This window comes from Corylus avellana, chromosome 5, assembly GCF_965113065.1.
Source record: "Corylus avellana chromosome 5, dhCorAvel1.hap1.2, whole genome shotgun sequence".
NCBI classification, from domain to species: Eukaryota; Viridiplantae; Streptophyta; class Magnoliopsida; order Fagales; family Betulaceae; genus Corylus; species Corylus avellana.
Window position 1 is genome coordinate 29,948,328 of NC_142494.1, and position 15,875 is coordinate 29,964,202.

The following is a 15,875-nucleotide window of genomic DNA, read 5'->3' on the forward strand; positions in this document are numbered from 1 at the left end:
ATTACTCCCCCTTTCTATTTGTACTTTTGGACTAATAGTAGGAAAGGGTCGCCAGTGTAATATTTTCCTTTTCCTATTGTCCAGGGAAAAAAGAAAAAAAAGAAAAAAAAGAAGGAACTTTGCATTTTAGAAAAACCAACGGGGGCAAAAATAGAATTTTGGAATATAGTTTTCGTCCACACTTGATTTTATTTGTTCCTTTTTTGGTACACCATCGTCGTCTCTCTCTCTCTGTGTCTCCACAATCCTGTTTTGCTATTCACAGCTTGAAACCCCAAACCCCAACACCCAAACAATCTACAGTAGCAAAGCCCTAATCTCCCACACAGCGAGCTTCCCTTAACCCCCCCTCGATTATCTCGGTATAACGATCTTGCCCCTCTCCCCTCTGCAACTATTTTTTATTCCATAAATGCCCTCCCATGGCCACCTCGTTGTCTTCCTCTGCGTCATTCGTTGAGTAGAATCAGTCTGTAATCAGGCCAAGCTGTACGAGGCATTGGCTTCGCATTTCTTCTAGAATATTCTGTAAGAAGTCTACGCTTTCTTAATTGTAATTTTTTGCTTTCTTTTTTTTGTTCTGTCTAAACCTAGATTATCATCGTTTATTGTAATCTAGACGGTATTTGATTGATCAAATTATTTTATGGTTGACTGGTTTGCGCAACATTTGATTATGCGTATGTGAAAACCTACTGGTTTAGAGTCCTTCAGGAGCTGAATTTGATAGATTATAAGAATAGGGTTCTATGCTCGCTTAATTGTAACTTTTGACTAAACCTAGATTATTATTGTTTATTTAATCTCTATGGTCTTTGATTCATCAAATTGTTTTAGGTTTATTGGTTTACGCAACATTTGATTATGCGTCTGTGAAAACTTACTGGTTAAGAATCCTGAGGGAGTTTAATTTGGCAGTGTATAAGAATAGGGTTCTAGGTAGTGTTCTTATTTGGATATCTTGTTTAGTCTGTATTCTTGTAGATTTTCCTGATGTTTCTTTTCGATGAGGTCAACTGGTCTATTTTTTATATCAAAATGGTTCCTTCAATGAAATGTGGTTTTAAGTGGCTCAAAGGATGATGTTTAATGTTTGATGGTTGAGACGATAAAGTGAAATTTAGATGTCAATATCTACAGAGGGATTTTTTATAGTGTGATTTTCGCGTGGTATTGGTGGGAGAATTAATTTTGGTTGGCAAGTTCCTTATCTGCACATGTTAGGACTAGCAGTACGCATCTAGCCTTAGGATTTTGGGATGATAATGTGGCTGTGCAAGGATTTTGGCATGTTGGCAGATGAATGGCTTTCATTTTTAAATCCGATCTTTTGCTCAGTTTAATCCTGAAGCATGCAATTCTATGAAAATTTTAGGAACCTTTTTGTATTAGGTTGCGTTTGAAACTGGGATTTGTGTCCTATTCTGACTACAAAGTTAACTTTTATTCTGTACATGTCAACATGACAAGTGGTAAGAGCCTTGGTCTTTGTGGTAGTCCATGAGGTTTAAAGTTCGAATCCCCTTAGGTGCAAACAATTCCTTAGTGTTAGCCTGCTGGCGAAACCGGAGCATTACCCAATCCGTGTGGAGGGGACACTTTACACGGGTCCAAGGTTTACCTAACAGGGATGGGTACACGAAGTGGCCCTGCCTTGGAGGAGTTCCTCGTTATAAAAAAAAAAAATCCTCCTTTTGGAAGGGATCCAACATATTATATTATCGCCACCTCGTCTCAACCTGATATAGTACAAAAATATTAAAGAACGAAGTGACCAATTCCACCTCCCAGTCATGCATTGATCTGTTAAAAGTAATATTCCACTGGAGAGTGTCGTTAGAAAACTGTACATGATCAGCCTCCGAAGCCTCCTTACAGTAAACAATACTAAATAAATCCAGAAAAACTGCCTTCAAGGCTTGGTCCCCACACCACAAATTATGCTAAAACCTGATCTTAGACCCATTTCCCACATCAAATTTGACAAAACCTGAACTTACTAATTAATAAACAAACAATTAATCCCAACATTTTAAGGTTGTTGACCTAATAATGTTTCTGTCAACCAAATGTTCCAAATCCGAGTACAATAAAAGATATTCTATAAAAATTGTATATGTCTTCATGAGGGAAAGATCGTGCTGAAATTAGGTGTCTATGTATCCTGCTGTTAGCAAATCTTTGGGGTTGATGTCCTATTATATTTGATTCCTTATGAAAATGTTGCTAATACCTCGCAGATGATGTATTGGGGGCTTAGGTTTGTTGAAGGAAAGAAAACTGGGGGGGGGGGACAACTCTCACGTGTTTGCACAAATATTATTTCTTAAATGTATTCGACAAAATATAGTTATGAAATGACCTCTGGTCATATATGTTAACTGAAATTATGCAGCTTAGAGGAGATCAAGTGGATAAGATCTTGGTGTCTGATTATGTGATGGATTTATTTGTGCTCACTCCTTGGAATTTCGAAATTTTTAATGTAGTGAATGGGCACCAGGAATTGTATTTTTTCCATGGCATCATTAACTTTTAGTTTTGCTTTTTGAGGTATGTGATTTAAATTTACATGATCATTTGATTTTCTTTTGTTATGATTGTACTTTATATTCTACTGCATGTAAATATGTAATGTTTTCTATTTTGATCTTTGTAATTATCTCTGTTGCTCTGTTTTTTTTTTTTTTTTTTTTTTTTTTTTTTTTTTTTTCTGAATGATGGTGTATACTATTACTCTAATGCATATGGATCGAGGTAAATAGGCTCATGATTACTGCTAATTTTATTAGTTTGCTACTGTAAATACATCAAGCCATATAATTTACTTTTGTTGTTGTTTGGCTGAAATCTTTTTCCTTGTTTCTAGGTTCTCTATAATTTCTGCAACTGTGCCAGGCAATTGAAGTCATTTGGTTGCTGCATCTAGTGAGAGTTTGGAACTTTGGATGTCATAAGTAATATTGTGGATATTTCAAGACGTTTTAATGGAGTTGAAAGTTTCATCTCTAAAGCCAGTGAGTCTTTCTCCTGATTGTGTCAGTGATCCTGAGGAGAAGGAAGTCAGCGATGATGATGATGATGATCGAAACCATAAGCATCGTAGGCGGGACACACGTTCTCAATCTTTGGAAAGAGATGCTCTGGAACATGTGATGACAAGGCCGTATAGAAAACGCAACAAACCTTTTGAAAATGGGCATTCTTTCAGGGAAAATGAATCTCAAGCAAGTGAGAAAGACTTGTCTTCAAAGTTTGAAAGAAGACGCCCTGGCTTAACGTCACTCCCTCGAGCCTCTTTGGATTTAAATCAAAGATTTCACACAAACCAAACATTTTCTGGAGCTGGTCCTGGTAGGGGACGAGGCAGGGACTCTGGTTCTTGGAACCTACGTGATTCTAGGTTCAGCTCAGTTGACATTGCATCTCAAATGGTTCAGCAGGGGTCCATTCCTCCTAACCTATATAATGGAAGAGGGTTGCCAAATGTTTCAAATGCACAGAGTGCATCCTGGAATGCTTTTGGATTGATTACGGGACTACCAACTGGTGGTCTGGATACGCTCCATTCCATTGGTTTGCAAGGACCACTGGGACCACCCATTAATTCTTCAATGAATATGGGCATTCCTCGCCAACGCTGTAGAGACTTTGAGGAGCGTGGATTTTGTTTGAGAGGGGACATGTGCCCCATGGAGCATGGTGTCAATCGGATTGTTATTGAAGATGTTCAGGTATGTGTATTTGATATGTCCTGTTGCTTAACCACAAGGCATTAGTAGTTCTTTATTGGCAATGCAGAATGCTGTACATATTTGGCAACTAAAGTCAACTGGCATTACATCGTAATTAGGACTCCGGACCAACCACTTAATGAGTCCAAATCAACCTTCTATCTCCATTATAACTAAATAAATCTTCTATCTCTGTTAGAACCAAATCAACTTAATTGCCAATGAGCTTTAGCTCAAATGGTATTTCCTCCCATTGTAGCCAGGTGGAGGGTGAGGTCGTAGGTTCAAGTCTCACCGGGTGCATGTGTAACTTACCAATCAAAAAGAAAAAAAATAAAGAACAAAAGAAGAAAGAAAGAAAGAACCAAATCAACTAATTATATATAGAATTAAAACTATTTTAATGATGTCTTGATCTTGAGTCTTTCCTATCTAAGACCTGCTAAGTAATTGGTCAGACCAACTTAGGGCACTGTCGTTTCCCCTTTTTATTTTCATGCCATTTTCTGTTTTACTTTATAGTCTTGTTGGCCATAACCTTGTCTAACACACTTTCCAGAGATGACACAGCACCACACAAACAGACCTCTTGCTGTTTCTTGTTGCACTAATCTCACTCTTGCATGATTATTAGACTTTGAATATCTAACCTGCTGGAGAAGCCTCTGGATGGTGGGGCCCTCTATAGCACTGATTTCTTTCTTCTTATGGATCACTTTTGTTATTTGAGGAGCCATGAGATGAGCAAAAGCAACATAGGTCTTTTCAACCATGTAATTTCAACCCCCTGGCCATTTTCTGGGCAATCCCAAGCCATCAGTGAAATGGTTCACATGGGTCAATATTTTGTAATTAGGATCTTATGTATTTGAGTCATCTATCAACAGTAATTCAAATATGCAGTGCACGTGTTCACGTGTGCATTTGGTTTCTATGCTGAGTTTTGTTCTGGGGGATGATATTACATTGTAGACCAAGTTCTTTATTGTCTTGAGTGTATACTTAAGTTGCCATAAATAATTAGTTGTTTTCAATTCGCAGAGTCTTTCGCAGTTTAACCTTCCTGTTTCACTACCAAGTGTGCACCTACTGGGAACACCTGCTGGAACTGGACCACTATCATCAGTTAGTGCTTCTTCAACTACTTTGATGAACAGCAAAGGATTGCATAGCAAAAGTGGCAAGCCTGGAATTGGTGATGATGGTTTGGGCTTGAATGGTGCATTTTCTGGTTCTAGTTGTGCGGGTGGGGCTGATTTATATGATCCTGATCAACCCCTGTGGAATAATAATTGCCCTGAAACATCAAATGCCCTGCTCACCCTACAATCACCCAATGATGAAACTCAGTCCGTGTTGAATGACGATCCTTCTGATAGGCATAATGGCAGGTTATGTGACAGTGCTGATAATGAGTGTCTAGTTAGAAGCACCGGAAATGCTGTTGGTTCACAGGGGACCAGTTTGTCTGTTTGGGGTAGAATAGGTAGTTCAAAAAATAGATTAGATGTGAAGACCAAAATTGATTCTATGATGAATTCCTCTGATTATCTTGAGAATGAAGCTAAGGAAGATAAAGGCGCCTTAACCAGACTTCAAGGCACTTCTCGTCAAGGAAAGCGGATTGTTACAGAGGATGTCAGCCCAAAAGGTATGGATTCATCTTCCAAGACATTGGGTGATAGTACACGTAACATCCGGAAGCCTTCTCAAAAGGCACTGCGCACTCTATTTGTCAATGGCATTCCCCAGAAAAGCAATAAAAGAGAGACTCTTCTTTCTCATTTTCAAAAATTTGGAGAGGTAATCGATATTTATATACCAGTAAATAGTGAACGAGCTTTTGTCCAGTTCTCAAAAAGGGAAGAGGCAGAAGCTGCTCTCAAGGCACCTGATGCTGTAATGGGTAACCGCTTTATCAAGCTGTGGTGGGCTAATCGTGATAGCATTCCTGATGATGGCATAAGCAGCGGCAGTGGTGTATCTGTAACTCCACGTGGTGTTGCAGCCACTTCAGTTCCATCTCATGCTTCTGTTGCAAGCATAGGAAAAGATATTAATCAATCTGCTGCTCCAAAGAGTAGTGTTCTCCATACTTCTGATGCTCCTGTACCTGTCTCTGAACATCCTAAGCCCGTCATCTCAGATAGTCCTAAGGCTCCACCTCCTCTGCAAAAGAAGCTGGAGAGTTTAGAGCAGTTGAAAGAGGAACTCCGCAAGAAACAGGAATTGCTGGACCAGAAGCGGAATGACTTCCGGCACCGGTTACAAAAACTTGAGAAACAAGTAAAATCGAATGTCTTTACCCTTAAAATTTCACTTCTAGCTATATGTTTTATTAATGTTACATGTTCTATGTGCGGTCCGCAACCTCTTGGCTTGCCATGAGCCTATATCTGGTACTATAAGTATTGGTATTGGGTGTCAGGTACTGTCCTGAATATAAAAAAGCCAAACATGCATATGCATTTTTTTTTGTTACAGTATGGGGCACTTTTCAGTACTTTTGCTGCCTGGACAGTCTTAAAATGGTTCGCTTGAGTTGTATCTTTTATTTGATAACACCAAAATAGTTGAGGGATAGATATGGATTAGGTCAAATTAATGAGTTAGGATAGGTTTGGTTAAGGTTAGATTAATGAGTTCTCTTTATCTTCATTTTTCCCCTCCCTACGATCAGTCGATCACTAGGTTGAAAAATTATTATCTATGTACTACTTTAAAATTTTGGCTTTTCTTTTTTCTTTTTTTTTTCATCAGCTATCTCAAATTTTGACATTTTGCAGACTTCGGGAGTTAAGGGTGAGGTAGTTGCTGAACAAGCTGCTAAGAGACCTAAAGTGGAAGTAGTGGCTGATATTGCTAAACCTGCTACTCCGAGGTCCTCCTCTGATCCTGGTTCTGTGGCATCGTCACATGCTGAGATGGTGGGGGATAAGAACAAATCAGTGGACAATGTGTTGTCCCACAGTCCTAAAACAAGTACAACCGCGGTGCTCCAGGAATCTATGAGCTTAAAGGAGCCAATTCGACAATTAGCATCAGGAGGGGCACCATTTCCAATGAACAGATACAAATTGGACAATCGTCCTACTGCATTTAGAATTATTCCGCCTTTACCGTCTGGACTTGCTACTGTAAGTCTGTGTCTGTGTGTGTGTAATATATATATTTACATCAGCTTCTTACTTATCAAAAATATATATATATATATATTTACAAGGGCAGTTCGATTTACAATGGATTGGGGATGTGGTATAAATTATTTTGATATACAGGAAGAGAACTCTGTATGGGGTAGTTGGAATGCATTCCTGCATGGTGCTTTATGAATAAGGTTTTAAGCTTTTTAGGTGTTGAATTATGAACATCAGAAGTGGCTAGGAGTCTTTTTATTTAATGTTTTATAAGGTGAAGACACCAGACAAGAGCTCAGGACCACCTTCTGAGATCACATATAAAGCTGTGTATAAATTAGTTAATTGTGTGTAGCATTTCCAAGAGGAAAGTGTGTATCTTTTATTAGTAGTTATGGATCATTGTTTGCATGATGTGTTTTGGAAAAGAATTGCGTAGAAGTTGTGACAAATTTGATAGAATATTAACTAAATGATTAAATTAACATTTTCTTATTAGTTTGAGCGTTTGAGATACGTAGTAACTTAACAAAATCTTCCACAGAGGCTGTGATTTTGACCCTCCAGCATAAAGTCCAATTTCTTTTATAACGTTTTCTCTTAAGTACTCTGAAATGCATTATATATTGTTATTATTACACAACCAATCAGCGGTAGTAGACCACTCAAAGTGAGTAAACCCCCGCTTCCTCATCCATGAGTTATAGAATAAGATGAGAGGTTGGCTACAGTGGGCATGTACGAAGATGCCATTTACTATAATTTTACCATATCTTTGTCATTTACTTTATTTGAAATTTCCTTCACCATGTATCTCAGGCCTGAATTACATACGTGATAGGAGTAAAATAGCACCTATTTGCATGTTCTTTATTTAGTGTTCCAGGATCGGTTTGTCATGATACTTAATGATGTATCAATGAAAGCTAAGCTGATGTCTTTATCGTGTCTTGTAGGTTGCTGTTTTGAAGGAACATTTTTTATCATATGGTGATCTTTCTAATGTGGAGCTAGAAGATCTGGAAGCTAGCGAGTCTGAGGGATTGAAAAACTGCTCGGCTCATATAACTTTCACGGAACGCCGTTCAGCTGAGAGAGCATTTGTTAATGGAAAATGCTGGCAAGGCCATAATTTGAAGTTTATGTGGCTGACATCTAGCAATTCTAGGAGTGACCCTTGTTGCAGAGAGAATTCTCCATCCACTCAAAAGGGGCATTTGGAACCCGATGCTCAGGGTGCAGAAAAATTAGCATGTATTGTTTCCGAGGAGGTTTCTGAATCAGAAAATGGAGAGCCTCAAAATTTGGTAAGAGAAAGTGGTGTTGATCATATGGAACTGGGTGAAGATTCACAGCCTGTTGCAATCCCAGATTGTGGTGAGAAAGAGTCGCCTAAAGGTGATGTCTGTTAAAGATGTGTTAGTCGGATTTGTACAGTGAGGTAAAATGCTAAATCATTAATCTGTAATTTTCAGGAATGTTTCTTTACCAATTGCTGAAAATTGATTTTCCAACGTTTTTTTTTTATTGTATGCATGGGGATGTGTAAAAAGGGGATTTCTTGATTTTTGACTGCCACCTGAGATATTGGTTGGCATAGTTGAGAGGTTAATCATGTGGTCTTTTAGCTTAGAAGATGTCTAGGACCAAAGGATTAATGTTTAAAAACTCTGTTGAAAATTAATCAAATGTTTACATATCGAAGATTTGGGATCTGATTCCCAATCTCTTTGTAGTTCAATTGTACTTTTGAGTTTATCCGGATGGTTTTTAATTCATTGGCTTTGTTTTCTTGTCATGTTTCATTTTTACCATGACGACGTCATCATCTATCTTTTTTTTTTTTTTTTTTTTTTTTTTTTTAAGTGGTCTTGTTACTTCCTCTACCAGGAGTGGCATGTGGGTGGTGTTTAAATTATTCCAATTAGCGTCCAAATTTTTTTATTCTACAATTTTAAATGGACAAAATAAGCATATAATAAATGGGTGGTCTAACGTTCTATACTTCCTTTTGTAAAATAAAATTAGTGTTTTGAATTGTTTTTTGGACTAAACCAAATCACCAACCAGTCTCGTGCACTATAAATTGTTTTCCTATAAAGGATGAATAGTTCAATCAAGGGTAATTGTATAATAAGTTTCTGAGTTTAAAAAGAAATCCTTTTAGTGTTTTTTTTTTTTTTGAAAATTTACTCATTGAGTCAATTGAAATGACAATAAAATTCTTATTGTCAAAATTTTTTAATAACCGTTAATCTCAAGCAAAACGCATTGTTTCACCTTATTAAAATATTAATTTAATTTAAATTTTTTTTAAAAAAAAATTAAAAAATTGGAGGCAGGGGTGATTTGCCCACCTTAGGGGTGGCTGCGAGCCACCCCTAAGGGTGGAGGGGTGGCTTGCTAGCCACCCCAAACCCCCTGAGGGTGCCCGCAAGCCACCCCAGGGGTGGCTTGCGGCCACCCATAGGGGTTGGATGGTACTGCCACCCCTGGCCACCATTCCAATTTTTATTTATTATTTATTTTTAGATTTAAAATTTAAAATTAAATTAATAAAAAATTAATATTTTAATTAGGTGAAACGGTGCGTTTTGGTTGGAACTAACGTCTGTTAAAAAATTTTGACGGTAGGGATTTTATTGTCATTTCAATTGACCAAGAGAGTAAATTTTCAAAAAAAAAAAAAACTTAAGGATTTTTAAATTTTGGAAGGTTGACTCAGGAACTTATTCTACAATTACCCTCAATCATATGATCAAATTTATTTATTTTTTTACACAAAATTGTTAAGCTAATCCAAATCTAGTATCTGAAATTTTAGATGATAATTCACTCAAATATGCAAAAACATTAAGGATGATTATAAATTATAAACATCCAATCCTTTTTTCCCACTGTTAAGGATGACCATAATAGCCATGCAGTTAAGAGTTTAGGGTTTCTGCTTGGAGATTGTACTAAAATCCATGGGTTAAGGATTCTTCCATCTTGGTTGGCTTGTATAATTCATAATCAAGGAGGGAGACTGCATTTGGTTTATGGTAGCCTACGTGGGTTGAGAGCCAAAAATTTACTATTTATTAATTAGTGTCTGTTTTTTTAGGAAAACTTTGTCCTTTTACTATTTTACCTTTTTGGCTAATCTTTTTTCCATTTTTCTTCTTATTCAAATTCTCTTAAAATTTTGAATTTATTACAGTATTTGAGGGAGACAAGGTTTAATAGACTGGGTTGAGAATTTTTCTCCAACCCATTTCGGTGATAATTTGTCCTTTTACTATTTTATTTGCTTGGCTAGTCTTTTCCATTTTTCTTCTTATACCAATTCTCTTATGGGGCATTTGGATTGTGGATAATCTTTCAGGATTCTCAAGAATCCTAAAATATTAGCTCGTTTGGTTGTATTTAAGTTGGGGAAATTCAGATACTCAAGGGAATGTGAATTCCCTTATGAGAGGTAAAAATCCACATTTCCTTGGCGTTGAAAATGTTTACTTTCTCTTTAATGACAAGAATGCCCATATCCCGTGCATTTTTATTGAGAGTAACTAGCATTTTCCGTAACAAAAAACCACATATTATATATAATTTTTATTCCCTGTTATTTTTGTTTAATATTTAAATTATTTTGTATCAAACAATCTTATGCACTCGAAGAGAAAAACATAATTATATTTTGGGAATCATAAATAATTCCTACACGACTGGAGTAAACCAAATATAAGAATCTCATATTTCATTTTTTAGAAATCCTATTAAATTCTTAAAAATCCATATTATTAATATTGAGCATCACACTCCTAAAAATGTGAATATGGTAAAGAATGCTAAAAGCCACGTTATTATCATTTTTTTAAAAAATAATAATAATAATTACAGCATTTGAGGGAGGCAACGTTAATCTTTTGCCTAAGAACCTTAGAAAATGGTACGTGGCAGCCTCTGGGAATTTCGCCCCAGCGGTCGGAATTCAAGTCGGCGAAGGAGTACTAAACTCAATAGGATTACGAATTACGAAACCGACTCAGACTCTGTTTGTTTATAAAACCCAGTCGAGTTTATCACATTGATTGCTCTCCAAGTCTCTCTTCAAATTCCAAAACTTCATCCTCTCTTTCTTTCTGTTTCTCTCTAAGTTAGTTTCAAGAATGCGTGTTTTGCCTTCAACAATGGCGTTATTGAGAGGGGATGAAGTCGAAGTTTGCAGCAAACAAGATGGGTTTGTGGGTTCCTACTATGCAGCAACCTTGATCAGAAAACACGGGGACAACTCATACGCAGTGCAGTACAAGAACTTGTTGACAGACGATGAATCCAGGCCATTGATTGAGATTGTCGATGCTGAAGAGATCAGGCCTGTGCCACCCAAAGTTTCCGCAACTGGGTTTGCTTCATGTGACGTGGTTGATGCCTTTGACAACGATGGTTGGTGGGTGGGCAAGATCAGTGGTAGGAAAGGGTCCACGTACTATGTCTTCTTTGATAAGTATGGGGTTGAGATTGTATATCCATCCTCTCAGTTGAGGGCTCATCTTGAATGGGTCGGTGGCAAGTGGGTTTTTCCTAAGAAAACGTTCGTTTGATGCCCTCCTTCATTCCCTTCCCTGTGAATTTTTTTTTTTTTGGGGAGTAATATTAGTTTCTGGTACTGTTCTTGTGGTGAATGTAACTACTTGAGAATTGAGATGACAGTATCTCTATGTTAATTTGTGTCTTCTTGAATGCAATGTAACTACTTTTCTAGTTTGGTTTTGTCTACTTTTGCTTGAAAATTTGTAATTCTTTTGCTTGAATCTCGATAGTCTCTTTCTACTGAGATCTTGCTCAAATCTTGTAATTCTCTTGCTCATCTCCAAGGGGATACATATGATTGAAGTGCTGTTTCCAAAATCCCGCGAAGAATGTGAAGCAATTGTCTTTTCTCAAATCCCACTTGTCTTTTCTCAATTTTAGTTGTCTTGAATATTCTCTTGCCAAAACTATATTCTCCTTGTCAATTGCCAAAGAAAAGTACTTTTTGCGAAACCAGAAAAAGCCAAGATGGAGTTTCAAGAAGTTATCTTCAATCAAAAAGAGAAGGGAAATTTCTAAACTAAATTGCAGAGTGAAGGAGCTGAATAATTTCTGCTCTAATATTGAATTCGAAAACAAACAAAATAAAGTTGAATATGATGTCATTAGTAGTTTAGTACATGGTTCTCAAGCTATTAATCAGGCGTCAGCCACTTTGACACGGAAAGCAAGACTTAAAATCCATCCCTTGCAAGGATCTATTGGCAATATAGAAAAGATAATTAGTCACAAATGCAACGAACAAGTTCTTTCAATCTCCATTGTCCCCCCTATATTTATTATTGTTAATTTCCAGCAATACAAGTGATAGTTGGTGGCCGGTGCAACCAAATATTACTGGAAAAGGCTAGTTTTCACAAAGAATGGTACCCTGGAACTCAGAAGTTCTATTTAACTGTTGAATTTACAGAGGATTTTATTGAAATTCCAAAGCCAACGTAAAAGTATGATTTATACAAAACAAACTGAAATGATTTGAATTTCTAACACGCATGCACAGGCATGATGGTATCAAAATTGGTATTATTTTCTATAAGCGACCCCACAATTGCAAGTGTTTCCCTCATAAAACCTGAACTCTTGAGGGGAGGTCAGAAGAATCAGGGAAGTAAGTGCTGCAGCCCTAGAACTCATCACTGTTAACGGATGCTAGGGCTCTAGTTGGGATCATTTTGAGTTGTATTTTCGTGCAGGACATGTTTATTTTTTTTTTAAAATGGCATTTATGCCTCCACTTGCCATAAGTAACCATGACAGTGTACCCACATATGTCAGATCCACTACATATACATAGCCGCTCCATAACTTGGGCATTCCCCACACAGGTTTGCCACTGTTGCCTGCCCTATCTGCTGTGTTCTTCAGCTGAAAGCCCTTAGTTTATCCACAAAGCAGCACAAAGACCACCGTAGAATCACCACCGTAGGCACATAATAAGCTGATAGACAGATTGTACCCCAACTGTGGATACTTGATACTTCCTAAGATCATCTATCCAGAGAGAACACTGAACAGGGCACTCTCCCCTGGAATTCCTATCCCTACATGCATTCCACATTAAGCTTCTTTTTGTCCAGTACTGTAAGCTTTCCATAATCCATGGATCACGAACTTACATGTTAGGCTATTTGGTGCAAATCCCACTTTTTGCATCCTATCCTGGAGGTCCATTAAAGTAGCCACATCAGCATTCTCTGAGAGGGCTTTGACAAGTGCATTGTAACTTCCAGTATCGAAAATTTGAAATTCCATGGCGAAGAAGCCCAATAGTGATTCTGCTTTATAAATATCCCTTTCCTTGCAGTATCCATTTATTAATGCCCTGCATGTTGCTAGATCAGGTGGCACACCAGATTTAACCATTTCTTCCATTAAAGATTCACCATCCACACTTCTGTTTATTTTACACAAGCAGCTTATAAGAGCCCTGTATGTAACAAGATTGGGTTTTATATTTTGAATTACCATCTTGGCTTTCAAAACCAAAGCTTCTTCTGCATAATCGCATTTGCAAAGCGATTCAATAAGTTCATTGTAGACATCAATATCAGGCAGATAACCATGCTGAGAGATTCTTTCTAGAAGACTTTTAGCTGCAAATGGCCGATTTTCCTGACACAATCCGACCATTAGATAATCATAAATGTCATGAGAAATCGGAACTCCAAATCTCTCAAGCTCCGCAACCAAATTCAAAGCCGAAAGCAGCCTACCCTCTTTTCCATAACCTTCCATGATAATCCCACAAGTGAAACTATCTGGGCGAACCCCATTTCCTATCATCTCATACAACAATGACCTAGACTCTTGCATCTTTCCATCCTTGCAATAACCACAAATAAGTGTATTGTACGACTTAGTGTCTGGACTTAGCCCTCTATGAACCATCCGATGAAAAAGCTGATGAGCCTCCTTAAGCTTACCTTCTTTACAAAGACCATTCATCAAGGCAGTATATGTAAATAAATCCGGCAACACATACCTCCTATACATAATCTTATACAAATAAAATGCATCCTCAAGCCTTCCTTTTCTACAATAGCTATTAATTAATGTATTATACGTCACCACATCGGGATCAAACCCCTCTTCCTCCATCTTCTCCAAGAAGGCATTCACCTTATCCACATCTTCATCCTTGCACAACAGATGAGTCAACATATTAAACGTATAAGCATTCGGGTGTATCCCAAGTCTCCCCATCTCTTCATATACTTCCCAACATTGATCAACGCGACTCAGCTTCACCAACCCATTCAAAAGCCAATTACAAGCAATCACACTGGGGACAAAACCAACCTCCACAGTCCTCCTAAAAGCCCTAAAACCTTCTCGAATCATGTTGGCTTTCACATAAGCCTTAATAAGCATATCAAAGACAACTGGATCCCAATTACAATCTTCACTACACAAAACCAAACTTTCAAAAACATCATCATTTGGTGATACATCCTTAACCATTTCTATCAATTCAGACAACAATTTCATGGCTTGCGAAAATTTTCGAGACCAAGTCAATATATGAATAATAAAACAGTAATTCTGGGTAGTGGGTCTGAGGCACAAACCATTTTTAACCCAATCGAAGAAAGTGAGAGCTGAGGAGTAATCAGATTGGCACCTCAACAAAACTCTTGAAATTTCATGGGCACCCAGATGAGGAAGAATCCCTTTAATGTCATTTTGAAGAAGAGCTAGATGGGTACTTTCTTGTTTGAGGTTTGAGCAAATGAGATTGACTAAGTTGTTGGGGTTCTTGTTTCGGGGGAGAAGATTGTAAAGTGGGTTTGAGATTGATTTGGTATCTGACTCTGGTATGGTTTGTAGAAATGAAGAAGAGGAAGAGGAAGTTGATCGAAAAATGAAATTATTGTTGGGGAATGATTTCAGCGGCGGCTTTGTATGAGACGCAGCGTTGGTTGATACAATGAGGATTCCGGTTTTAGTTCGACGCATCAGTAGCTATGAAGGTTGAAAACACAGCGAGAGAGAGAGAGAGAGAGAGAGATAGGGAGATATAGAGGCGTAGCAGACCTTAGACTTTGGACGAAGGGACGCGCTTGGGAAAATGCTCAAAAACAGTTCTTTTTTGTTGCGGTTGAAAGAATTTCTTCTTCTTCTAGGTATTTAACAGAAAGAGTTTCGTTTCATTTGTTTTTTTTTTTTCCCCCTCTGTTTTTTAATTACGCCGTAACAGGATTCTCCTCCTCCTCCGCCACTTCCCATCACCGTCGAGTTTCTATTCCACCACCTTTATTACCATTGTCCTAATAACATTGATGTGGTTTATTTTCTGAGCAGTCATCTCCCCAGAATAATAATACAGAGGGTTAAAAGAAAGAAATTTGATAATCAGTAGAACTGTTCAAATTAAAATTTGTGGTTCCATTCCAAATGATTTTCCGCAAGACCATGGAGAGATTGGTGAAAGAGAAATAAAACTCGAAGCAAATGCTTATAAATTAATTTATGAACAAAGTTTTTCTTCGAAGTGAGTTGAAAGAAATTCCCCAAACGCATTTTATTAAGCTGACTTAGAGCATATGATTCTCACATGCATTTTTAATAAGATTAGTAGAACATGTATTTTTCATTTACTCCTAAGACAAATGTCGATTTAATAGATTAGGCATCCAATGTAGTTTGAAAGAAAACTGTTTGTATTTTTGTCAAAATTGAAACTCTAGTGTTGGACGGATTTGGCTTAGGTGCTCTAAAACAATTAGAGCACGTAGCCACGTGCTATACTTTTTCAAAAGTTCAGATTTAATTCCAAGTTTTTTTATGAGAGAAATCTGAACTATTGAAAAAACTTGTGCTATAAATTTTTTTTCAATACCCAAGCCAAATCATGTACATAGAACTTATGTTCTATGAAGTACTATATTAAAAGAAGACAGGGCTATTCTTCCATTAAATATAGAGTAAT

The 15,875-nt window shown here is 37.4% G+C and overlaps 3 protein-coding genes across 3 annotated transcripts; 2 read left to right on the plus strand and 1 right to left on the minus strand.

The window, feature by feature from the left end:
- Nucleotides 1–166: 166 nt before the first annotated feature.
- Nucleotides 167–8,612, plus strand: LOC132181126 (zinc finger (CCCH-type) family protein / RNA recognition motif (RRM)-containing protein). The gene is made up of 5 exons (XM_059594209.2): nucleotides 167–528; nucleotides 2,870–3,734; nucleotides 4,776–6,020; nucleotides 6,521–6,871; nucleotides 7,828–8,612. The coding sequence occupies exons 2-5, from the start codon at nucleotides 2,988–2,990 to the stop codon at nucleotides 8,281–8,283; spliced, it is 2,799 nt and encodes a 932-aa protein (XP_059450192.2). The 5' UTR covers nucleotides 167–528; nucleotides 2,870–2,987; the 3' UTR covers nucleotides 8,284–8,612.
- Nucleotides 8,613–10,890: 2,278 nt separating this feature from the next.
- Nucleotides 10,891–11,695, plus strand: LOC132182227 (protein AGENET DOMAIN (AGD)-CONTAINING P1). The gene has a single exon (XM_088516984.1). The coding sequence runs from the start codon at nucleotides 11,023–11,025 to the stop codon at nucleotides 11,455–11,457; it is 435 nt and encodes a 144-aa protein (XP_088373110.1). The 5' UTR covers nucleotides 10,891–11,022; the 3' UTR covers nucleotides 11,458–11,695.
- A 574-nt stretch (nucleotides 11,696–12,269) lies between these two features.
- Nucleotides 12,270–15,030, minus strand: LOC132180720 (Pentatricopeptide repeat (PPR) superfamily protein). Its single transcript, XM_059593625.2, is given in 2 exon segments — nucleotides 12,270–13,029; nucleotides 13,031–15,030. Coding segments are annotated over 2 exon segments (1,914 nt in total). The 5' UTR covers nucleotides 14,903–15,030; the 3' UTR covers nucleotides 12,270–12,987.
- Between the last annotated feature and the right edge of the window lie 845 nt (nucleotides 15,031–15,875).

What these genes read in the sequence shown, in the direction of transcription:
- LOC132182227 (XM_088516984.1), top strand. Translation starts at nt 11,023, where the DNA reads ATGCGTGTTTTGCCTTCAACAATGGCGTTATTGAGAGGGGATGAAGTC.
- LOC132181126 (XM_059594209.2), top strand. Translation starts at nt 2,988, where the DNA reads ATGGAGTTGAAAGTTTCATCTCTAAAGCCAGTGAGTCTTTCTCCTGAT. An exon ending in TTGTTATTGAAGATGTTCAG is followed by an intron (nt 3,735 to 4,775) that starts GTATGTGTATTT and finishes TTCAATTCGCAG; the next exon opens with AGTCTTTCGCAGTTTAACCT. An exon ending in TACAAAAACTTGAGAAACAA is followed by an intron (nt 6,021 to 6,520) that starts GTAAAATCGAAT and finishes GACATTTTGCAG; the next exon opens with ACTTCGGGAGTTAAGGGTGA.